At 41.4% G+C, this 26136-nt stretch overlaps 3 protein-coding genes across 4 annotated transcripts in view; 2 read left to right on the forward strand and 1 right to left on the reverse strand.

Annotated features, from left to right (window-relative positions):
• Nucleotides 1-10952, forward strand: part of nkain4 (sodium/potassium transporting ATPase interacting 4) — a 55192-nt gene extending 44240 nt beyond the window's left edge. For both annotated transcript variants that reach the window (XM_067592499.1, XM_067592500.1), the window contains 2 exons: nucleotides 7627-7711; nucleotides 8427-10952. In XM_067592499.1, coding sequence (XP_067448600.1) covers nucleotides 7627-7711; nucleotides 8427-8436 — 95 coding nt within the window. In that variant the 3' untranslated portion in view covers nucleotides 8437-10952. The remainder of the gene's footprint in view (nucleotides 1-7626; nucleotides 7712-8426) is intronic.
• A 74-nt stretch (nucleotides 10953-11026) lies between these two features.
• Nucleotides 11027-15713, reverse strand: birc7 (baculoviral IAP repeat containing 7). Its single transcript, XM_067592503.1, has 7 exons — nucleotides 13789-15713; nucleotides 13180-13279; nucleotides 12949-13030; nucleotides 12751-12796; nucleotides 11825-12034; nucleotides 11553-11618; nucleotides 11027-11400 (listed from the first exon to the last, which is right to left on the reverse strand). The coding sequence occupies exons 1-7, from the start codon at nucleotides 14327-14329 to the stop codon at nucleotides 11201-11203; spliced, it is 1245 nt and encodes a 414-aa protein (XP_067448604.1). The 5' UTR covers nucleotides 14330-15713; the 3' UTR covers nucleotides 11027-11200.
• Nucleotides 15714-15865: 152 nt separating this feature from the next.
• Nucleotides 15866-24779, forward strand: LOC137184640 (YTH domain-containing family protein 1-like). The gene is made up of 6 exons (XM_067592502.1): nucleotides 15866-16267; nucleotides 17094-17118; nucleotides 19051-19130; nucleotides 19662-21314; nucleotides 21508-21552; nucleotides 21783-24779. The coding sequence occupies exons 1-6, from the start codon at nucleotides 16241-16243 to the stop codon at nucleotides 21807-21809; spliced, it is 1857 nt and encodes a 618-aa protein (XP_067448603.1). The 5' UTR covers nucleotides 15866-16240; the 3' UTR covers nucleotides 21810-24779.
• The last annotated feature ends 1357 nt before the right edge of the window (nucleotides 24780-26136 follow it).

Genomic DNA, 26136 nt, shown 5'->3' on the forward strand with positions numbered 1-26136 from the left:
TGCACCTCCCCCACCCTCTTTTTTTCCCCAAACACACACACACACACCTTCCCTCGTCATGTCTGTCTCTCTTACAGCTCGTCAAACATGTCCATCCTTCATTTTCAAGTGGCTCCTCACTGTGTGTCATCTCGGCACTCTAGCTCCCGTCTGTGTCGGCGTACTTTGGTGTGTGTAGACCTCTAACATGGTGTTAGATGAGGACAAGAGCTAGCTTGGACTCTGATTCTTTTTCTGTCATGCGTAAAGCAGGCAGAGAGCAAGAAAAGGGTGTGGGAAAAGACAGCGGGGGATCGTGAAATGAGTCATAAGAGAAGATTGAGAAACCAGAGACGGACACTTGTGATAAATGACCCAGCTGCTGTGACCTTATAGGCAGCCGGTCAGAGGTCCTCCTGGAGGTTAGCCAATCAGAGGGCAGGAAACATTTAATCTAGGGTCAATAGGAGTCATAAATATCTGATTTAGCTGTGTGTCCACATGCATGACAATCCACCTTTACATAATTTGGCCCTGTGAATTTTAACTAATGCTTTGAAACCCAATAGAGAAAGGCTTAGGTGTCAGATCTGTAATGGATGAATGGACAAGCTCTCTCTGTGAGGATTAGCTGAGACTGTATGGAGTTTCTTAGGTATACAGTACGTATTTATACACATACGCTTGTTAGAATACTAATTATGAAGCATATGGATCCTGGCTGTAATCATGTCAGCCCCTGTTGTGAGATACCCAAAGTCTAATTAGATTTGAAAACAGCGTAATGAACAAAGCACTACAGGCACTAATTGCATCTTATACAGCAGTCTCCTGTAATTTGGGGGGAATTCTGATGTGGTTTCTTTGTGTGTTCGTGTAGACCGGTGGCACAGAAGTCCGAGCACTTCTTCGGTGGTCACATACCAGAGATTCACTGACTGTGACTGGTTAGCATCACCACCCAAACGATTTCCCCCCCAGCTCTGGGCAGTACCACTTAATCACCAGTCGCCCCTAAGTAATCCCTGGAGGGCAATACCATTTCAGAGTATAAAAAAAACCCCAAACTTTTTTCCTCTCAACGACTTTTTCTTTTATTTTCGGTTGCCTTTGTGCTCCATTCATTCCCTGCCTGGACAATTGGCACAGATTGTGTTTGTTTAAAATCATAGCGGGCAGTCATCCTCTCTCAAAAACACAAAACGAGCAGAGATAAAAATAACAAGAAAGCAATAAAGAACAGTTGGGTTTAAAAAAAAAAAAAAAAAGCTTGGGGTCAAAACAGAACATGAACATGGTGTGATTTTTATTGGTTTTAATTATCTGGTAGTACTTCTCTGATCGAGGCTGTGCCGGAGTAAAACGCTGCTACATCGCTTCCAACTGCTAGCTCTTTGTTATTGTAATCAGCCCTTTGCCTGCGCACGCACACACACACACACACTCACACATATTTTTTCATGCAGACACAAGCACGCAGACACACACACACACACACACACACTCGCACCAACACAAAAACCAGACAAGGCACTTTGCTGCTCTCATTCTCCCTCTCATTTGATGTGTAGATTAAAGGAAGTTTCTGCATTGAGCTCCCTGGCTGCCTCAGCATCTCTCCTCCTACTCAGAACTTTTCCCTCTCTTTACTTCTCCCTCAAATGCTTTTTTTCCCCCTCCCTGTTCCCTGGCTTCCTCACAGGTAAATGGAATAATCACGTATCAGAATCCAATTTTACTGTGTTTCAGAAATCGTCGCTCTCTCCCTCTCTCTCTCTCTCTTTGCCCGAGCTTTAATGAGGTGTGCTTGTAAAAAAAAAAAAGTTAGAGGTCTCTGGTCACTCGTTGTATCAACCTCATTAAGTGCCTCGCTGGTCAATAACTTCCACAGCTCATTGCACCTCACAAAGAAAAGACAGGTAGGAAGAATCCTCAGGTGAGACAGAAAGAAAGAGGGGAAAGAGGAGTACGTGAGGGGGGGGCAGAGGGAGGTGTTTGTCAGGAGCAAGCCGAGAAGGGAAAACGGAGACAGGGTAATATGCAGGAACAAACAACACAAGACAAGATGAGCTTTTCGCGAATAAGGAGATAAGACAGGAATTCCTCTCACGCCGAGCACTCTCTCACTCTCCGGGGAGAGGGATGAGTTAGATTTGAGTGCTCAGGCTTGCATAAAGACTAGCGGAATGATACACACACGTCGTGCACACACACACACAGACACGCGCGCGTGCAAGAAGCAACGGGCAGAATAACAAGCATCATATACCATCAGCTCAGGGTTTGACATGGCTTTCAGGCTTTCTAACTGATGTGACTGTGTGTGTGTGTGTGTGTGTGTGTGTGTGTGTGTGTGTGTGTGTGTGTGATTTCCCTTTTGATGTGACTTCTCCTCTTGCTCTGTCACTTTGTACGTGTGTGTTTCTGTACACTTGCATGTTTCTATACACTGCCTGTGCTTGTGTGTGTATGTGTGAGTGTTTAGCTGAGTGTGTCACTGTTTGAATGTAGGTGTTTGTGTGTGAATTTGTTACACAGAGTTATCGGTGGTGAGCAGACGCATCGTCAGAGTGAGTGGTGGGGAAAATCCTCTTTGTAAAGTAGGTCATGGAGTTAGCCGCCTAGCGCCGGGATAAGCTCGCTTTAGCATGTCTGCTAATTACGCTGCCGCCCTCTGTGCTGAGTCACATCCCCAGAAAATCCTCCACAGCAGGCAGAGAAACTGGAGGGATGGATGGATTGCCGGGTGGATGATGGGTGGATCAGGTTGTATGAAAGCGTGAAAAGGTCAAATAATTAAACAATCTCTCTTGCCCCCTTTTCCAGGCTTTTATGATAAAGTTAGAAAGTTTAAACACATCGAAATTAAACAGCCATTCCAGTTGTTGCTCATCTGAACACAAGAATATTTCAGGGTTTTGTCAAGCAATTTCATAGAACAGTAACTCTCTCAAGTCATCAGAAAATGGGACTCATTTTCCACTTCACCCAAATCACACAGCTCACACAATCTGTTTTCCTCTGGAAAACTTTTGAATCAACCAACCTCAATGGCCAGAGGAAGAATACCAGCTTTCAACTGGCTTCTAGATAAATGAGATGTAACACATAATTCAGGGCCAAAATTCTGTTTGATATGCAAATATGTCCTTAATTTTGGCTTTGACAGAACGTTTTCAAACCACTTTTTCTACAATTTCAGGGAAAGCTTATTTTTAATGGTTAACATTACAGCACAGATTATTCCTGTAGATATACAGAATATCCACCTCCTCAAAAACTGAGTAAAACTCTTTTGCCCACAGACAACTGTGTGATTTATTTCAATTTTAAGGAACACCTGCCTTATCTACTATGACAAGTCAAAAATGTCTGCTGTGAAAAAGGCCTATACACAAATAACTTTTTCAAAATTACACAGCAAAAACATCCTCTAAAGTCATTGTTTTATTATTTAATCTTAAAAATATTATTTTATTAAAAATATAATAATAATAATATTAAAACATGGCCTATTTCTAATGTAAATCAACATGTTTCCAGAAATTAGACAAAGAATAGCAGATTACACTAGAATCAAGAAAAAGAAATAGCATAGCTCCACACAACTTTTTAACCTGCATTTTGATGTAAATATGAACTAATAGTTGCAGGAGACACAGCAAGTTGTAAGTAGACGCACATTTCAAGCTTTTTTTCTTCATCATATGAATTAAATTGATTGGATAGCGGACGTTATGAATGAGTGAACGGGTTAGTGCGTGACTGAATCTCACAGTTATTTACAGAGAGAGGGCAGCACTGGACATCATGTGACAGAATTGGAGATTGACAGTTTCAGTGACCAAGACAAATAATGAGGGTTTAAAACAGACACACAGTCATTAATAAGGCAGAAATAAACTCTAATGTCTGTTTTTGTCATTTTAAACATAATCAGCACAGGCAAATATTCCAGTGGCTCTCCTGGTCTTTCGCTTCTCTCCTCTTTACATGGATGATTAACTTTGAATACATTCTCAATCAAACCTACCTGAAGTTTTCATATGCAAAATAACTAAGCATAAAACGGTTAAATTGGTCTTTAAAGTAAATGAGTACTCTGTATAGCTATGATGGCTGTGTAATGATGTGTGAAGACCGAGGGTGCTGGAAGTAGTCCGGTGCCCGGGATACAGTGATCAATCCGGGGGTCCGGATTGTCGCCAATCACTGTATCCCTGCAAATGCCCCTATATTGCAACACTTACGGTAAAAGGACGTTGCAATCATTACCTTCCATTCTTAAGACATTAGGTAAAATAAAAACATAGAACAGGAAGAATATTTTTATTTTAAACCGCAGGCAACCAGCCAGTCAACACACACGTTTTGAAAGTTCGTGTGAATTGGTTAAATCATGATATTGCATTGAAAACAGAAACGTTACTGTCCTGTAAACTCGTAGTTTTGGGTAATTGAACAAAAAGGCTTGTATCTAATCCCACAAACACTAATTAGCTGCTTTGTGTTTGGAATTATACCGCCACCCTGTGGTGCAAGCGTGTCCTGTCTATCTACCGCTACAGGTACACACACACTAACACACACCAGGGCTGCACAGTATGGTAAAAAAAAAAGTCATATTGCGAATATTTTGACAGATATTACAATTGCAATATGACTCACAATTAGTGTGAATGATCATTTTTGCATTACAATTTCCATTCTCAGTGAAAAAAACTATTAAAATCATGATGATGTGACATTTGTTGGGGTCTGTATCAAAGAAACATGTTTTCTTACATCTGGAGAAGATTTGTAGGCACCACAGTGCTTCATTTATAATGGTGTTTTGTCACATGTTTTACCTTTATCAAAAAATTGCAGCCTCTGCGATTTGGATATTGAACTTGGCCATATTGTGATTTAGATAATATTTGGATTAATTGTTCTGCCCTTAACACACACACACACACACACATACACACACACTTTTTGGCCCTCGTACTTCTGAAATTAATGCGGCGCCCCTGGTGAAGATAGAGATGTAGTATAGCAGAATGGAGCCAACCACAAGGAGCCTCCTTAAATATCGTGTGTATATATGTGTGTTTGTGTGTGTGGTATGTGTGTAAGAGACAGAGAGTGAGAGAGAGAGACCACAACTCTGTCTCCTATCTCATCTCTTCCAGCTTAACAGACAGGTTCTAAAATCTTGAACAGTCTATCTGCCCTTTATCTCCCTGTCTGTCTTTGTCTCTCCTTGTTTTTCTCGATCGTCTGCACACTAGGCTCTTTTATTTTCGCCAACCCTGCCTTTCCCTCCTGGTCTTTTTCCCTTTATCTCAGTGCCTGTGTTTCATTCCACTGTCAACTTGCCAACCCCTCACACACACACACACACACACACACACACACACACACACACACACACACACACACACAAGTAGATGCAGCGCTATACTGTAGATCGACTGTCTCCTGATTCAGTACAGGTCCTCTGATTTCAAGCATTTTCCACTTGAACTGAACCATAATCGTCTTACGGTACTCCCTGCTTGTTTAGGGGCACCACATAGATGCCTTAACTATTGACCTACATACCTTTCATTTCTCGTGTGTGTCTACACAAGTGAAAACCAGCTTGCTTCCTCTGCCTGGAAAAAAACTGAACTAGTTCACTATTAGAGGATCACATACACTTCCAACTTCTGTTTCCAAGGACACCGTCCGCATTAGAGAGGACAAATTAAATACGCTGTTTCATGCTGCATGTTTTCCATCCTCACTGGTGTTTTCAGATGATTTTTTTTTTTTTTTTTTAAAGTTTGCCATCCACACTGAAATACCAGAACACCAGAAAAGTTAAATCATCTTTTTTTAGGCCACTTGAGCTTTTCACATTCATTTTCAAAGTGTTGTTTGCTGTTTACAGAGCAAGCATAAACAACAGATTGCTTTAGCAAGTCTCCAGCATCTCAGCAAAGTGGAGCTCATTACAGTGGGATGCCTGATATCACCTGACATATGTGAGTGTATCAAAAAAAAGCTCTATTTACCACCGAAATGAAAGTCTCACAATCAGTTCTTGACCGTATAGTGTGTAGTTAGTGGTATTTAGGTGCACCTGTTGACCAGTCCTCAGATTTACTGTAACATGGTGGATATGCAGAGATCTCCCTGTGCTAATTATGACAATATGCATGAAAGGAATTTGTCTTTTGGTTTTCAACGTGTCCTTTAATGAACTGAAGTCTTCGACGTCTCGCAAGTGTAAAATTTGACCTGTTTGTGGCACTAAATGAAAACTCAGGAGATCACCAAAATCATCAGGATTCATCCTCTAGAGAATGAAATTTCATGTCAATCTATACATTAGTTGTCATGGTATTTCACTGTGGACCAAACTGACAGATGGACTGATAGGAAGGCACCGCCTGAGCTGCTAGTGTGTCTACAAATGGTAGCAATCATTATCATCTAACTGTATTCCTCAGCACAGTTTATCATAGCAGGGGATGGATTCCCACCTGCTTATAATGAGAAAATCACTGGTACAGAAAAGAGCAGGGAAGAGGTCTTTGTATGTGTGTATGTGTGTGTGTGTATCTGGTGTGCAGATGAAACGGTGAATCCCAGTTTAACCAGGGAAGGGTCAGAGGAAAGGGACAGCCGCCCCCCCCCAACGTTGCCCCCTGTGGCACTCTGCACTCATCCTGCCTATCTATCAGCATCCAGCAGACCACCCTGCCTCCTCTTATCAGGATGGAACTGATTTGGCCTTACAGTAGTTTCCATGGCTGGCTTGTGTCTGTTTTTTTCCCCCCACAGCTGTTGGTTCCCAGAAAAGTAACAGATCTGCCCATTTTTCTGTCACCCTCCCGAACTTAAAGCTGCTATTTGTTTGGTGTCTTTTTTTTTCCCACTAAATCAGGTTCAATATCAGTTTCTCCCCTCGCGCTGTTTACAGAAGGCTCACAGCTCCTGGACATGCTGCACTCCTTCAACCTAATCTCTCTGGCCCCCTGTCAGTCAGGCCGACAAGCGTGACGCACCCCTGTCCTCCCCTCTCTTTCTCCGCTCTCTCTCCCACTCAGCCTTTGTGTCCCCTCAAAGAGCCGCAAGCCTTTTCCCTTCATCTCCAAAATATCTCCCCCGCATGTCCCCCTATCTCTCTCTCGGGCGACATAGCACGGGTTAGCTCATCTGCACCTCGCCTAGAGTCTGAACTCTTAAGTGAGAAAATAAACAGAAGGGGTTGAACATTCAGTCGGTGGCTGAAGGTCACCTCTGTTTCTGAGCGATAAAAAGGCTCAGGCTATTTTGACAGCTGGCCAGATTTCACCTGTTCCCGAGCTTTCCCTGCGGCTTGAGGCAGATGCACAGATGAAAAAAAGTTTTGTTTTTGTTGGGTTTTGTTGGACTTTTGTCAAAGTTAAAACTAAAAAAAAAAAAAAAAAAAATTTAAAGCATGTACTGTTCTTGGCAAGCTGCCTACCTTTCAACATTTTTGCATTACATCTGTTCCTGTTGTATTTTTTGTTTCCATTTCATTTCTCATTAAGTTTCTACTTTTATCTTTGTTTTAATGTCCTTTTATTTATTCTGTTATTGTCTGTCTTTTGATTTACTCCATAATTTATGTGTTTAATCCTTTGTTTTCAGTTGATTTTATTGGTGGATTTGACCCATTCCCACTCTACCATGTCAATGAGAAACCATCTCATCTCCTCTTAAAGCCCATGTACCTGTAAGTATGAATGTGCTGTCATCCAACCATATGTCTGTTTTTAAATGTGGCTGTAAGAGCATGTGCATAATCCACATTATCCGTTACCTTTTGCGGTCGAGTACATTTTTGTTGCCTGCAAATACTTTCATTTATTCCTCTTCAAGGTCACATTTCCCCATTTTCCCTCAATCTATTCATTAATCAGGATCCAGGAAGTTATAACACAACACTTGCTAGTAGCAGGCGGTTGCTTGCTCTGTATCTAGATTTTTGAGTCTGTGGAGTAAACTACTCTCTGAAACGTGCTACATCCTGTCAGAGGGCTTTAGGGAACATGAAGGCCTCTCATGGTATCTTTTGTGTGTATGTGTGTGTGGAGCGTGTGTATGTCCTCATGCCCGCAAGCAGTTACTGATAGAATCACATGAAGGAAAACATACAAAATTCTGTCTAAAATTGGATTAATCAATTACTCTGCACGGGGAACTTAATAACAATAAGCCTGGTATGTCGTGTAATAATTCTCTGCCAACATGACATGAATATTTTATTAGCTTCTTGACAGTTTAATCAGCTCCGTCTGTAATGGGAGGAAGTTTTCGTTTCCCGAACCTACCGGGAGTTGTATCCTGGATCAATTCATCTAGGAAAGTGCGTATGTGTGCGTGTCTGTGCATTGCCTAACAACCATTAAGGACTCTGCTCTTCCTTTCCATGTTTCTGTTCCCTCCAGGTCTACGTAAATAGAAGAGCGTCCAGGAGGGAGGTGACACAGCAAATTCCCACGGAGACAAAATGGCTGTTTTGACACAAGTGTCCCAGTGCACTGGGGCACGCCAGACATTCCTCCCCCTCTTGATTTCATCTTTTCAGTACTTTAAACATGTCATTTACTGGTGCACTGCCCAGAAAAGCCAACACTTCTCAGTTAGAGTTCATTGTTTTCCGGGGAGGGATGACGGGTTCAGGGAACAGGGGGGGGATTACAGTGTAACAAAGCCGCATATTGTGTATTTAGGGAAATATCAATCATTTTCTTTGTCTTGAGTTCTCTGTTGAGGCCTCAATGCTGTGACCTGCCCATAAAGGTTTACTACTGCCCAAGAACATGACTGTATAGAACATATACGGCATATAAATACATTGTGTATGTAATCAGGAGCTGCCCAGCATTCCCAGTTTGTGGTACTGTGTCTTAGAGGACGCAGTGATTTAGCATGTTATTGCTGGTTTGGCTCAGATCTTGGCCGGAGGGCTGAATTACAGTGGAGTCTGTGGAATGAGCTATTGTGCGCAGCCTGTTTACTTTAGGCCAGGATCTGTGTGCATAAATACACAAGCAAGGCAGGAAGAGGCAGGGAGGGAGTGGAGAGGTGGAGGGGAGGGGAGGGAACAAAGGAACCAAACCTACAGGGGCATCTGTCAAAAATAGAAAATGTAAATAATGAAACAAGGGGAAGAAGAATTCACAATTTAGAGTGTGAAATGTGAACTATCAGAAATGCAGGAAGAGCGTATGAGAGGTGTTCAGAAACAAGGAATGGCATGTGAGTCTTAAATTTTTATTTCCGGAGTCTTATTATTGTGACTATTTTCACCAACAGCCAAGTCATTGTTTCTGAAGTGTCAGGTGTTTGTGTTAGACGGTGTGCTGAAAGCTTTGTTTTCACTTCAGTTCTTATCCTCTAAACTGCTGGCAGAGCTCGCTGCTGACAGGGATGATCATTACACACACTCAAGAAAAGGTTACACAGCTTATTTTTAACTTCAAGAAACAATAGGAATTGTTTTGCTAGTCATATTGCAAACAGCAGTGTTGAATTGTATGGGTATGGTCTTCAGTGTAAAAGTAGCATGGTGATACCTGAGCAGATCAGTTCAACAGTTAGGATTCTCAATGGTGATAGTCTCAGTTGTGATTGTTTTATAGCATGTTTTTACAGGGTTTGTATTGTAATTATGTGTGTAACATATAAAAATAATAACAAAACTCTTCAACAGGCTGCATATGAGCTGGTTAAACTGTAACTGTAAGTCGTTTCCTGCTTACATCTCTTTTTATTTTGACCCAGTAACATTTAGACAAAAGTGCACACACGTGGGTCACATCTCTCTAAACTGATTGGTAGCACTTTTCTTTGCTCATGTTCGAAAAATCAGAACTTAAGTCAACCTGAGTCAGATCCCCAGTTCACTGTTTGTGTGAATCACTACAGCCCTCTGGTGTTCAAACTGTTCATGTACAAGGTGCGGCACTGCTCTTCCATAAGTCTCCATGTTTTGTCTTAAACAATTTTTTTTTCCGTTTGCAGATAACATTAAATCTCAAAATAGTATGTTTTTACTAAGTAATTATGTTAGAGGAATCAGCGCTTTGCCCTGGTTGTTACTTACTGCATGTTTTCAAAGTTACACCTGGTCCGTCTCTTTATCATTTAGTTTTAAGATATGTTGTCACCCACTAAATCTGAATCTGGAACATGTTTTGGTGCTGAGTTTGCAACTGTCTGCTTAGCTTCTCTTTCTTTTTTTTTGTGATCAAAAGAGTTGTGAACAAAGAAGTTGCTTTTTGTTCATTCTGTTCGCAGTCGTTTTTGTCTGTTGTCGACACCCAAAAATATCCTGCTGGGTGTCAGATTTCTCTGTGATATTAGATGTTCTTCACTGACAGATAGACAGTCCACAAACTGCAATGATGATGATGCAATGATTGTGAAAATCATCTTGGACACGTGACCACTAATTTCAGTATGATGTAAGTGAACTATTTTGATCTGATTGGTCACTACTCTGTTGGCAAGATGCAATAATTTATGTCATTATTGTCTCTATTATTTAAAGTTTACGCACTCCTGGTAGGTGAACTGGTGTGTGTGTGTAGTAAAAACACAAAGCACCTCATATTGTAACATAATCAGTATTAGTAGCAAAAGCTACTAAAATCATGATGTAAAAACTAGTCTTCCTCTCAGTGCAATACAGCCTCTTCCTAAACGCCGGTGACTGGAATTAGTTTAAACCTGTTATGGTTGTGTATGTGCTAGTCTCCACTGAAAAAGATTCCACCTCTTTGTAGATAATTCTTTTTCTTTGTATAGAAAGTGGAAAAGCTCTCTTTTTTTGTATTTCTCTCTTCTATTTTGTGTCCAGTGTTGCCCTAAACCCCATGTGATCTGATTGTGTAATCCAATTTATCCAGAACTGTGCTTTGTGGTCATGTAAATAGGTGTTTTATTAATAAAAGAATGTGCTCTTTTAATGATCTTGTGTGTCATCATGTGTGTTAAAACTGTTGCTGCAAGTTCACATTAACAATAACCATACATACACACATTTAACAGCTTAAAATTTTTATTATAGAAAATTACCGGTAAACTCTGACAACACAAGCAACCTGCAATAGCTAAAATAATCTTGATTTTCATCAGTGAAAGGGAAAATGAGTACAGAGGAAAACTGAAGGCCACTCATGCAACACCTGTATAGGGGTGGCTTCTCACTACAGCCTTAGGACATGAAGGCACGAACGCTGCCTCTGATGACAGCTCTGCAGATGGGGCAGTGACGCAGGCTGGCGGCACAGTCACCACACACCACCAGATGACCACAGGGGATGAAAACGATGGACACCAGCTTGTCCATGCACACTTTACAGGTCCTCTCCTCCTGCAGCTGCCTCAGGAGCTCTTCTGGAGTGGGGTCTTTCACTGTTGGAGAAACCACATACTTAAAAAAAAAACAGATAATCAAACATGCACAACTGTTGTAAAGAGCAATCATATGTCAGCAGGTCAATGCTGTAATTTATTATGCGCAAGAACTGTTTCTCTTGCAAATCCTCTAAGTGTTGACCTCTGACCTCTCTCTCTGATGGGTGTTTGTGTCCTTACACCTCCTGCACTGGAGCCTTGCCTCATCTCTGGCTCTGAGGGACACAAACATGATAAGAAAACCCACATTATGAACTCAGACATCCATTGTAACATTGATATTTGGGTTATTACTCGTTTTGCATTGCATTACAGGTTTACATATATGAATATACATAGTGAAAAATGACTAATTAGGTCTTTCAGAAAATTGAATTTGAAGTGTTTATTATGGAAATGCACATTAATGCTTGGCTGTTACCTCTGCTCTGTGACCCCCTCTGTCTGTCCTCCTCCTCCGCCTGCAGTACGTCAGTTACTAGGTCAGACACAGAAGTGTAGTGCTGGCCTGTCAAAAGGTACTTGGTCTGAACCAGACTCTCTACCAGGCTGGCTTCAAAGCCCATCTGGAGCACAGTCTGCACCACAGGGGAGAGCATGGCAGACGAAGCTCCCAGACCTCCAACCATATCTGGGAGAAATGCAAGGAAGGGAAGAGTGAGGAAAACAAGAGAAGCAGTCTAGGGACCAGACACAGATAAGGCAAAACATCTACCACTGGATGTTAGGTTCAGTTTTGCAGCACACGCTGTAAACAATCTATTCCATAAGTGGGAAAATAAACAGCAGCTTACCTTTGTCTGCCAAATATATTAACATTTCAAAGCACAGACCTCTTCTGTATATCCGCTGAAATGGATTATAATTGTGATTTCATCATTGTATGGAATAATTGCCCTCTCATGACTGCCCTGCACAGTCAAATGGTATCCATAGCGCCCCCTAATTACTGAAATCCACCCAGACATTAGCTCAGATACTTTTACATGCAGTTATTTCATTTTCAGGAAATGGGTAAAGAGAATTTAGATTTTAAGTAGTGTTGGTGTAAGGTACGCTTCTATCCTTAAAATGCATGTTTCAGCCAAACTGGTGCACCCAGTTTAATCTACAAATAATTAAATCAACTGGTTGCAGCCTTTATTTTCTGCACTCGGCACATTCTGCAGTGCAAACTTGCAATGTTTGCTTTACCTTTCCCCTGGTGTGTGAACACACAAGAGTGGGTGTTGACACTTTGATGCTTTGCACCGCAGGATACACAAAGATGATTACTGGCATCAAAGCAGAAAGGTACAAGCTTATTACCCATCATTCCTCACCTTGTTTCAATGTTATTTGACTTACCATTTCTGGAGCCAATATCTCTGCCTGTGGATGTCGGTGAGCCACCCTAGAAAAGTAAACATATTCTGAATTTACATAATGAAAGCCATGAATGATTTCAATACAGCAATGACAACAACTGTCATTTATTAATGTGTGATGATAACGTCTGCCAAGCAGGTTTTATACTGAGCGGATAAGAGGGATAAATGTCCTCACCATAGTATCACCCAGATGGAAATGAGCATCTTGTATATTGCTGATATACTCCTGCCCCCTTGACTGGATTAAAAACTCACATCTGAGAAAAACACAAAGATGCTGTTTTATAATCTGCAAAAGCATGAATGCAGAACAAAAAAAACAAAGACAATTTGTTGATGCAAAAGTAGGCAAATGATGTATTCAACTGATGTCTTTATATCTGCCTGTGACGAGCCCTGTTGTTACCGTGGAAACCACTTGGCATGTTCCTGCCAGGGGTCGTCTCCCGGCTCCCAGTTCCTCAGCCCTCCATCACAGTAGTAGCATTTGACGTTGTCGCCGTGACCTGACAGGATGTACGAGACTACTGTGAGAAGAATCTAATGGCGGAGACTCAGAAAATCTCTTAACGCTCTCATTTTGTCCTAAATGAACTAACAAAATCAGGCTATGTATATTGTCATTTTACAAGCAATCAATGTCATGTGTTAACTACAACCTGTGAAATGACTCTCTCTGACACAGTCTCAATAAAACTAACGTTATTATCTTCACAAAGTACTATTATTTGACTACATTATGGGTTTTCATGATATTGTTTCCACACCCTGTGTATTGCATGAAGCTGTGGAGCTCTACTTCTTTAGCAGCCCCAGCTTTGTCCAGGTTGTTCTGTCCACAACATCATGACTCAGCAGGACAATTGTACTCTGAACTCTCTCACAAAGAGAGGTCACTCTAGCAGTGACTGGGTCAGTGCTGAATGTTTCACTGATAATACTCAAATGCTGCTCACGAAATATTAAAGAAAGCAGATGATTAGGGCATTAGGCTTTATAGTGAGACAATGAGCACCTGTGTAGAAAAATCCTGCTCTGGCGAGAACGTCTGGCTGGACCGAGGCCTCTGTGGGCCAGTTGTGGAAGGTGGTGAGCCGGGAATCCTCCGCCTCCATCTCAGGGTAGACTGCCTGTCCAGCTGTCCCCTGGTCATCCATAGTCATCCTCTGGAGTTGACTCAACAGCTGGCCGTCCACAGAGTCAGAGGATCCAAACTGGAGTGGAATATTTCCCACAGCTTGACCCAGTATGAAACTACAAGTGGGGAAATGTCTCCTGTGCTCGGCAGCCGGGCTGTCCCCGTGTACCCAGCATCTTAAAATCCCACCACAGCAGAAACATTGGACTTTATCCCCGGGGCCTAGAAAGAAGAAGCCCGCCTTGGCCAGGTCTCCAGATGTGACAGGTGCATCTGCCGGCCAGCTCTGAAAAGTTCGAAGTCTCTCCCCCTCCCTTCGCATCTGAGGCTCCTCAAGGATGTGCAGCATAGTACTCCTGTCATCCGTCATTCTGTGGCATGTGGGTTTTCCTTTCTCTTTTTGTCCTGTGCCAGTCATCCCTTTTACGGTCCATAGTGGAGCGCGCACTGAAGGTGAGTGCAGCAAACCAGCTGAAATAATATGATCAGCTGCGGGGGCCTGCACAGCGGCCTACAGGAGACTGCTTTCCAGAAAAGCCACCAAATGCCAGAATGTATGCTCATTGATCCTTGAATGAATGACAGCCTGAACATGCCATGTTGCTCCGCCTCTTAGGAAAAAGGCTAACAATGTGAATCATTTCAGAAGCGTACTATATCCTAACAACTAATATGACTATCAAATGGTTATAACAGAGTTGTTAAAAAATAACATTAAGCTGAAGGTCACTTTAAGCTTAAGCTTTAAACCATCTTAACTGATAAACTGCTCACAGCAATACAGGGAGTACTGTGGTGCTTTTCCATTAGGGACAAATGGATTTCAACAAATGCCAGTAGACTTAATCTCTTGTAGGAAAGAAAACTTGACCTTTTGAAATATAACAAGCACAAAAGTGACTCTTTTTCCTATTAATCCTACTGGTGAAAACACCAACCTTTCCCCTGTTGGTGTTTTCTGTCTTCAAGGGCCTAGATGATGTAAGTCTTCTACACCTGAGTTTCTGAGATTAATTGTGAAGATGAAAGAGTTGACTGAAGAGTTAAAGATACAAATACTATAATATGCTGTGTGGTCTTTTACACTGTAACATAACTTTTATTTATATATTCTATAATTTTAGGATATTAACATTTGAAATAGGCAGTCAAGAAGGTAATAAGGTTGCAGACAGAACTTGACAAGGCCAAACATAATCTACACAAAATGGGACATGACCTGCTCTTACAGTGTCTGTGTTATATGTAATAAACACCCGGCGTCATAGACAAGACCATACAATAAGTTATAAATTTGACCTTTGACAGAGTTTCGTGGGGTTGTGGATGCATCATTGCTGCCTCCTGCTGGTGAAAGAGAATAACTATTGTAATTTCATTTACTGCAGGCCAGAGGCTAACCAGTTCATGAGAAATAGCTCCAGTGTTTTGTTTTACAAGTTTGAATTTGACATTTGAAGACTTCATCTCAGTGGGGTCCCATGCCAAAAAGAGCTGGAAGAAAGGTGGAGTGTAGTCACTTGAAGGATTTGACTGATGTCTTAGATATATATATGACTGGTATATATGACATGGCAAAGTTTACTGTGGTCTTTTTGTACCTAATGCCATTTTTTACATTCCAGTAGGCTCGGTCTCACATGAGCACTGCTGAACTAAACTGTATCAGATCTGAGGCGCCCTGCAGAAAACCACACACAGTCTGCTGATACCCCGCTGGCGTTGTTTACACCCACAGAGATTGCAGAAAATAGCAGCAAAATCAGTAAGAGACAAACCTAAAAACAGAAAAAAAGAAAAGAAGTATTAATGTTTATGAGTTGGGTGTTATGTCACTCTATCTCATGCATTATCTGTGCACTTCATTAAATTGAGGGACGCTTCTAACTTTTGCCCCCCCGCGGGGAGCGACGTGAACTGCATCGGCGGCTCAAAGCCCGGATGGAGCAGCAGCCATTGGGGAAGTGTACAGGGCTTTAACGTAACTGAGGAGGTGCTCTCTCTCTGGAATAAAAAAAAAGACAAAGTAAAAGGCGACCAAGGATAGAAATACTCGAGATCCATTCGGCGACACATAAGCTTAACTTGAAACCCCCCGAGGTGCAGGACGTGACTGCTTTCGGACAGACTATCCGTGGCGACAGACTTGAACTGTTGGAAGTTGGGATCCGAGCACAGCGGAAAACACACAGCTGAGCCTGAGCTACAACTACTAGCCTGAATAGCTAACTGTAACTGAGCTGTGAACTTGCTTTCAAATCACGGGGCTTGAAATCCAGTCACACAAAGCTCAGGCTCCGTGAGAATCCAGGGACTTGCTTAATGAATTATGTCTGCCACAAGCATTGACCCTCAGGTAGGAAGGACGAAACACCACCGCCTGTAGAGAGCTTGCACGCTAGCCGTCTGCTAACGAGTTAACTGGGCTATGGCTATTCCTCGGAAGTGCTAGCTTGCCACTGAACGGTGGTGGCCGGTGCATGTAGCTAGCGAGTTAGCCACATTCCGTGAAACGGTGAAATGTTTTAATGTGCGTTTAAGACGGATGACACTCGCACATTAACGTGTAAACAGTTGTCAAAGTGAAACTATATGATTGTGCCACCGACGTAGCAGGAAAAAACTCCCTATTTAAAAGGCTGAAGACGTGAAACCTAAAGCTAACGTGAAAAAAAAATCACACAAGAGGCTAACTTACTCTGTAAATCATAACTTTTTAACGGAAAGTGTCACATATACCTGCATGTGTTTAAACTGACCCAAATGCTCGCAGCCTGTTTGGGCAAACTAAAGTTAAAAGATGCATTAATTGGCGTTTAGAAAGCCATTTTGAAGGGGGGCTACATTAAGCTAGCGAAGTTGTGCGTGAATTAACGCAAGCGTTAGCTGGTTATTTAACTAACTCAAGTCGCACACTACATTGTGTTTATTCACCAAATAAATGGCAGTAACCTCCTGTAGACAGCTGTAAGTATCTTGACAGCTTTCACCAGAGAATAACGTTAGGTAGATGTTTGGCATTGCCTCTCTTCAGGAAGTAGTCTTATGTTCAGCCTCTGGACAACAAATAAGTAACATTAAGGGACTTTACACGGTCTCAACCTGTGTGTGTTGGAAATCTCAAACCAACTGGAAATAACCACGTCTCCTTTTTCTCTTTTCATGATCCAACGTGGATGCAGAGATCAAAGGGACAAGCATCTAAAGGTGAGCTGTGGCATCACAGAGTCAAGACAGTTTGGACATTTAAGTCTGGGCCTTCTCTCTCCCACTAAATCAGCCTTGCATACACCAGCTTTTCATGGACTGTTAATCTCGCTCTGATTTACACAACTGTCAGGCTACACAGCATTTGGGGAAAACAATTATTATATGCTGGGTACAAATGTACAAATTAATAGAAATCACTTTAACATGTAGAGGGAAATATCTTTCCTCTGATTATTTGGTTGACTGTGTTGTGATTGACGTTCTTCAGAAATTGATTATGACACAAACAGTATCAGGGTCAGGGGTTTAATAACAGTGTATATGTTGGATTACAACACCCACCATGTCAGTAAAAGGGCAGGTGAATTTCAGAAACTTCTAGCCACCGCTGTCTGTAAAATTGAATAACCATTTTAACACTGTGGCTTGTGAGCGAAGATATTTTATTGCTTTATTTACTGATAGTATCCATGATAAGAAAATGTCCATGGTGCTCATAGCGAGTTTTCCCTGCGCAATGCTGGTGCAGTCTGTAGCCATTTAGAAGTAAAATATTTGGTTCTTGAGGTTTGGATACTGATATTCCAGCCAATTCTGTATTTTAAGTATGACACACTCAACCCCTGTAGCCTAGAAAGGTGTCTGCAAAATGTCTGTAATTGTTATTTCAGAGAAAATGGAGGTTGTGGCCAGGTCGGATTCACTGGGGATAACAGAAAGTTTTCAAACCACACTTCAGTCTGCATTCTCAGGATGTTACATTTACATTATGCTTTTATCCAGAGCGACTTACAACCGAGGCAAAACAATCAAGCATCAGAGACTCAAAAGAGCTGTGGTGAAAATTCTGAAGTAGCTGACTTGAATGTTCCAATAATATTCCAAGATTTGGATAAATACACGGGTACCTCTCTCAATCCTTACCCTGTTGAGTCCAGGAGCAGGCGTGGATTTTGGTTGGCCCACATTAGAGAGTCCACCTCCTAGTCAAAGTGGTTTGTGAACTAGGAAAGGGGAGTTTTCCTGACCAACGGAAACATGGCCAGTGAGCACTCTAATATGCACAAGTCATTTGAAACAGAAGCAGTGATTATAATACTATTGCAGAAAAATACTGACTGTTTGGAACATACATAGAAGATAGGTTTGAGTGGTTTGAGAAGCTTCTATGTACGTTTTGATGCATAAAACATAAATTAGCAGTTCAGTATATATTACATATATATATTTTCCAGTCTCACTCTTCTTGTTCAGGATGATTTAGTGGTTATTTATTGTCATAAGTCCCTCGCTAACATTAGTGTTGAGGGTGTTATTATGGCCTCGTAATTGTATTTTTTTTTATGATGTTCAAGTCATCTTTGATTCACTGGAGTTGTTGGAGAAACAGGCAGGTCTTGAGACTTTCTTTGCCTGCAGGCCTGGTTTTCAGCAGGTCGCAGGCTCATTCACCTGAAGGGTGGGCTCATCTCAAGGGCCACGGGGCAGTCTGACATGAGTCTTTCCTTTCAATTCATTTATTTCAATCTTATTTATTTTTGGGTTTTTTTGGAAGAATGCATGCACATACAAAATGGACAGACAGATTTGAGTACAAAAAATGTGAGTTGTTTATCTTTTCATAGATCAGTATCTCTTTATATACTACTAATATGACAGTGAAGCCACACATTAATGGAAATGTACTAATGTCTGCATGGATTAATGTGGATAACATAATTTAGTGACAGTGTGTCATCTCAAATTTAGCTTGAAATCTGTTGTGCGCTGTACTGGAAACTTAGTACAGCGCACAATGGCTAAAGCAGGTTGTTGCTCTCTGTCCCTTTTATCTATTCATTTATTTATAGCATATAAACAACAACAACAACAACTATATCACCCATACCTGTATATTTAAATGTACATTAATGTAATTTTTTGTTGCAGTGCAAAATGGTTCACTGCATCAGAAGGAGACTGTCCATGACAATGACTTTGAGCCATACCTCACTAGTCAATCAACTCAGGTAACACTCAGTATCTCTATTTTAAGAAACTTGCAAATAATAAACAAATGTTAATATAATAAAGATGGATTAAGACTAGATGATATGGTTAGAATCCAAATCATATTACTGGTATTATTGAGGATATTTTCTGATCAATGTATGTCTCAATATGATAAATGTGACGCATCACCTATAAATAAACTGATTTCAGCATGAACTGTGTTCCACTGTGAACATAACATTACATGGAACATAACTGATATGTATGTACAAAAAATTTGAATTTGAACTTTCTCTTGATCATTAATCTGTACAACAGAGATTTGTAGAATTATAACATGATATGAATCGTATTCTGATGATATTAAGTTAAGCTAAATTATTGCCCAGCCCTAAGATGGATACAAAGTAGATTAGAAAACTATTTTTAAAAGTACTATTGTGTTTAAAGTAGCGCTAGCAGAATTTTATTTAGTTTATAGACTAGTTTTGAATCAAACTGTAGGTCACTTGCTAATGTTGTGGCTCTGCTGACTTTTATTCATCTAGAACAACAGCTACCAGTCCATCACCGACCCCTACCTGTCCAGCTACTACGCCCCCTCCATCGGATTTCCGTACCCACTCAGTGAGGCTCCCTGGTCGACAGGCGGGGACCCCCCTATTCCATACCTCACCCCTTACGGACCGTTGAGTAATGGAGACCATCACTTCATGCCGGACACAGTGTTTGGCCAGCCGGGGGGCTTGGGAAGCAGCATTTACCCGCACAGGTTTAATTTTTTCCCAGAAAACCCTGCCTTCTCTGCTTGGGGCACAAGTGGCTCCCAGGGCCAGCAGACTCAAAGTTCAGCGTATGGTGGCAGCTACAGCTATCCTCCCAGCTCCCTGGGGGGCACCCTGGTGCCTGATGGTCAGACTGGCTTTCACAGTGACACCCTCAACAAAGCCCCTGGTATGAACAGCCTGGAGCAGGGCATGGTTGGTTTGAAGCTCGGAGGAGATGTCACTGGCCAGGGTTCAGGAGTCAAGGCTGTGGGATCTGTGATTGGTGGACCTACGGTGGCAGCCACAGGGAATGGAGCCACACCTATTGGAATGCCCCCACCCAAACCCACCTCCTGGGCTGCTATAGCAAGCAAACCCGCCAAGCCGCAGCAGCTGAAAGCTAAGGTGAAGCCAGGGATGCCCAATCCAGGGGGAGCTCTGCCCCCACCACCCATCAAACACAACATGAACATTGGGACCTGGGATAAGGGCCCAGTGACTAAAGTAGCTACAGCTCCACTGCAGCAACAGCAGCAGCCTCTTGGCCTGCCTCATGCCATGCCACCTCAAGGCCCCATGCAGCAAGGACCCATGCAGCCTCCCCCTCCACAGTCTTTGGTGCAGCCCCAGATGCAGCCTATGGCCTTACAGCCCCCCCATCACCAGCACCATCAGCATCAGCCACCACCTCAGCCCTACCAAAACCACACCCAGCCCCCACAACCCCAGACCCGCTGGGTTGCCCCACGCAACCGTAACCAAGGCTATGGGCAAGGTGGCCCTGGCCAGGACGGTAGTGGAGTGATGGGTGTGGTTGGTGGTGGAAACAGCGGCCTCCAAACTTCTGCCAGCCAGGGACCCGGTGGAGAGTCCCATCCAGTGCTAGAGAAGCTGCGTGCCTCCCACAGCTACAACCCCAAGGACTTTGAATGGAACCTGAAGAATGGTCGCGTTTTCATCATTAAGAGCTACTCCGAGGACGATATCCATCGCTCCATCAAGTACTCCATCTGGTGCAGCACGGAGCATGGCAACAAGCGGCTGGACTCAGCCTTCCGGGCCATGAACGGTAAAGGCCCTGTGTACCTGCTGTTCAGTGTCAACGGCAGTGGTCATTTTTGCGGCGTGGCAGAGATGCGTTCACCAGTGGACTATGGCACCAGCGCTGGTGTTTGGGCACAGGACAAGTGGAAGGGCAAGTTTGACGTGGACTGGTTGTTTGTTAAGGACGTGCCTAATAGCCAGCTGCGCCATATCCGCCTGGAGAATAACGACAACAAGCCAGTGACCAACTCCCGTGACACCCAGGAGGTTCCACTGGAGAAGGCCAAGCAGGTGCTCAAGATCATCGCCACCTACAAACACACCACCTCCATCTTTGATGACTTTTCCCATTATGAGAAAAGGCAGGAAGAAGAGGAGGAGGTGCGCAAGGTGGGTACAGTCATCTCATTGTTTTACCTTGAATACATCAGAAATGTGTGTTTGGCACCTTTTGAACAGAATAAAAAAAGTGTATGTGTATGCTCATTTTTTTTAGATGCTACTTTCTTTTGATTGTTTGACTTGAGTTGTGATTAATTCTTGTTTTTTTTTCCTGTTTCCTCTTATTTGCTCCTTTTGACAGACTTTTGAACCTCCTCAGATACAGAACCGCTCTCGGTTGGATCAGGTAAACAACTGTCATATTCTTCTTGTTAGTGTCATTGACTACTCCAGGAGTATTAAGGTTTTTTCTGATGGCCATTGATCACACAGTGAAGATTTTAGATATTAGATATTTGATCACTGCTTTAAATGGATAGATGTAGACATCTGATCATCAAAATCTGCAGTTCACTGTGCTCTTATGTAATGTTTGTATGTGTAATATTGTTTTTTCTTTTGTCTTTTTCCAAACAGGAGCGCCAAAACAGGAATAAACAATAGAAGACATTTATCCTTGGCTTGATCAACAGTTACACTAGGACTTTTGATTTAAGAGACAGAAGAATATGAAAATGCAACCAAGCCCTTCATTTTTTTCTATTTAATCCTGGTGAATCTCTGCCATTGTCGAGACTTGTGCTTTTTTTGCCCCATGTACCACCCACTTCTTGTGCAGGGATAACAAGCTGATTTCATGTATTACCTAGCCACCACCACACTTTAGTTCAGTTTTTTTTTTTAATATATATTTTTCTTCCCGTTCTTACCATCTCGTACTCTTCTCTCACCAGACTGGTTTTCTCTCTCCTGCCCCCAACCCCCTCCTCTTTCCAATTGAATCAGGGTTTGACTGCACCATGGAGGAAAAAAAAAAATCTGCCACTTTATATTTCAGTACAATCAGGAACGGATGTGTCCTGCCCCTATTTGTCCATTTGGGGGCAACATTGCCATGCTATAGAGGTTTAACTGTGCCAACAGAGTTGGAGGATCCCAAAGGCAATGTCGGACTTGGAACTGTGCGATAATAAAACTTCAATGGTTTATCTATTTTTCATTCAGATTGACAAAATCTCTATTTTTTGGCTTACTACTGACAATTTTCATTTCAGAAACCTGTTTTCTGGAGCCTTAATGTTTTTTTTCTAATTATTGGTGACTTCTCAAAAGAACTGCTCAAACAGTGACACTGCTGGAGAAATCAGGGATAGTGTGAAGTCACACGGGACTTGAGACATTTCAAAGGAGGAATTGCAAAGGCCTCTGGGAAAGAAATAACGGATGTGTCCTCCACAACCAGGACTCTCACCATTTAAATCAAAAATTGTACTATTGACATCCTTCACACCCCTCTGCTTTGCTTTCTTTTTGATGTTTGTCTTGAAGGGGTTTTTGTATGCGTCATCAGGAGATTCTGCTTGTGTACGCAGCCCAGTCTGAGAGAATTGTCGCATCCACCATTTTAAATTGTTTTATAATCAGAATTATGTAATGATGTAAACTGCTACATTGAATGAATTGTTGCTTTTGCATTTTTGTTCCAAAATGGGGGGAGGGTTCACATATTTGTCCATTCACCATCATTCTGTCTTAATCCTCTGTTTTTTTTTTTTTTTTCTTTCCTTGAATTTGGTTTTGCTAAGTCTATCATGTTGGTCGTAATGCTAAGCTTTAACGTAGGAGCCTATATATTCATGGAGAAAGCCTAAAAATGTATAACCTAAAAATTAATGTAACTGATTTACTATCGAGTAAGAAAAAAATAAGAATGAAATGTGGTTTCTGTGTGTTTTTTGGTTGTTGTTGCAAAAAAAAAAAAAAATAGTTTGTTCTAGACTGAAACCATTATGATACAGTAAAGTACTTTCAGGTATGTTAATGGAAAAAAGATTGGATATTAAAAAAAAAAGTCACTAATAGATGTGTGTGCCCATGCATGGCAAGCTGGAATATATAGTAAGTCTGCTGAAACTGTTTCCAACCTGCAGCTTGACTGTGGTGAGAGTGGTGATGTTGTTTAGTTAATGGTCCGTTTTAAAGGACAGTCCCCCTGTTTTTCGTGTCATTTCAGAGCGTTCAAAGCCAGGATGCAGATTTATTTTTTGAGACCAGCGGGTTCTCTCTCTCTCTCTCTCTCTCTCTCTCTCTATTTGATTAGTTTGAAATTGTTTCTCTTCCGTATTTTGTGGATTCCGAGGTTACCATAATGCAGAGAGAAATGCTGCTAATACTCTTTCATGTTAAGGGATTTTTTTCTCATTTTGACATTTTTGTGTATCTGTTTAAGCGTTTAAATCTGATGTAGCTTCGTGGTAACCAAATCAAATATTCAAATCCCAATTCTCAAATTTCTGTTTTTTGGTTTTTTGGGTCCTTAGACGGTGTTTATGCTTTATTATCTATCTTGATTGTGTCAGAACTTCACCCCCTATAATGTTGAGATGGCAGAAGTGCTGCACTTTGCAGAGGTCACTTGTATGAATCGTATGCTTCACAACTGTATTCACAGATGTGTGGAGCTGCGTTGCATTTTTTTTTTTTTTTTTTTTTTTTTTTACCTGGCTAGTGTATCCCCTTGTAATCTAGAGAACTGACCTCTTAACAGGATCCTTTCTTCTTCATCTCTTCTCCCTTTTTTTAACCTGCACTAATCAATAGATAGGTTGATCCAAGCAATACGGTGAACGCCCTTCACATGTTTGCCTTTGACCAACACCGCTCTGTCCAGCAGAAGAGAGTCGGGGGGGGGGGGGGGGGGTGAGGAGCTAAAGGATGCCACTGAAGACTGAGTCACTCAGGAAGCATGAACCACTCGTGATGATAGTACAGAGCTTACATGCACGTCAGTGATAACTGTCAGAGGATCTTTTGCTGCAATAGAGAGATGTCCGGTTAGCCATGAAAGTGTATGTATCGACACTACAAAAGGATTAATGACATGAGATATTAAATAAATATTGATTATCTTCTAGACCACAGATGCAGTGGGCATATTAACTTGTTCAAAAGATCTATCTTGGTTTTTCTTTATAGAAGAAATCAAGCCTTAATAAACTGTCCAATCAGAAATTACTTTGTCTTGATCTCATGAATTATCTGTTAGGAACTAAACAGCCACATATAGTGACCTTATATAAAGAGAGGAAGCTCTGCAGGGCTGTCCCAGTGCTTAAATGTCACTTAAAGGTTTTACTCCCCTGGAATTGTTGCTTTCTGTTGTCTTATTTCATCACGATGCTACAGTTGACTATACTGTTCTCTCAGGAGGCCTCTGTTTCCACAAGCTCCAGGGATCTACAACAATCACACAACTGGACCGCTGCTGTCTGGGATTAATATTTGTGGTATTTACAAGATGTATTAAATAGATTTCAAATCCGTCATATACAAGTGCATGGTATTGAATATTTTGGTGGCTATTTGAATTACTTTGAAAATTAAATGCTGAGGATTTAGGTCCAAATCCATGTACGTGTTTGCCAAATCCATTTTTTTTTTGGATAATCCTGCTGAACTAATTCTTTAGCCTGAGATGCCCTGTACACATCCTGTTTTGGTGTTCAGCACAGGTTTGCAATACAATATAAAATCTGCTCCACAGCTGTCAAAAGATTTTCTTTTCTTTCCTTCACAGGAGCTCTCCGTGGTGCTGATTTCCTGATTTTGGAGGAACTGCTGGTGGGACGCTCTAGTCACAAAATGACGCAAAGAACACTTTCTGGAATAAAAACACTGTAAGTGATCTTATATGAAATGGAGATTGAGGTTATTTTGCACTATTTATATTGTATGGAATATAATTTTATGCCGCATAAGGATTTATACGCTTCCAAAAGAGTGTGTCTTGTTCTCTGGTACAAATCTGCCTCACAAGATTCTGAATACGTCATTTTCAAGTTTTCAGTTCTTCCTCTTTGTAAAAGAAGAAATCAGATCAGATTTCATTCTGGAAATACATCTTGCATGATGCAGAACTTGGTATGACTGCCGTGTACGATCGCTCACAATATAAATAATCACAAGAACAAGCAGAAAACTCAGTGCAGCTCAGGCTTTATTTGTTGTCACATCATTACAAAGCATATATCCAACTGAGACATAAAATAAGCAAAAATCATCACACACTGTTCTGTAGGCTAATAGTTTCTATTTGGAGCTCAATGTAGATTTATGTAGCATAAATACAGTGTATTACTGAGATATTTGTTTCAAATTTCTAAATGTTCAAATTGAAGAGATATACACAGTATGTATGTATATCAGTTGTTTGAATATGGGAATGTAGGTTTCTAAGAACCTGAAAGTTCAAGTTATGTGAAAGTTACCAGTAATGACATCCTGTGATGTAGATGGAGAATGTTAAAAGGAAAGTCTGCTCAACCTTTTTATTAATACAACTACATGCTTTCTTCTATTTTTGGTCAATTTGATTAATCCATTTGGTTCATTCGTTCATTGGTTAGTACTTAATGTAATTATTGTTCAAAACAAATGTATAAAAGGCCTTTGGCTTGTCATGACAGCCATATTTCTCTGAGCTGAATTTAAAATAAAATGGATAATAAAACCTAATAGTTTGTATAGTCATCAGGTAAAATATTCTACTTCTTAAACTGGCCTGTTTATAACTACTGCAGTTTGTGTAGTAACTATTGAATTGAATTGTGTTTACCTTATTTAGTCTAGTCTTCTATGAAATCCTATGGCCTTTAATTGGTTACAGCTTCAACGCTGCGTTGTCAGACGTACGCCTGTAGGTGGCATTGAATCACTTATATTTCTATATGTTGACTCCATCCGCCTAAACGCTGCAGCCGTCGTCAGTTTG

Source organism: Thunnus thynnus, chromosome 6, assembly GCF_963924715.1.
Source record: "Thunnus thynnus chromosome 6, fThuThy2.1, whole genome shotgun sequence".
NCBI classification, from domain to species: domain Eukaryota; kingdom Metazoa; phylum Chordata; class Actinopteri; order Scombriformes; family Scombridae; genus Thunnus; species Thunnus thynnus.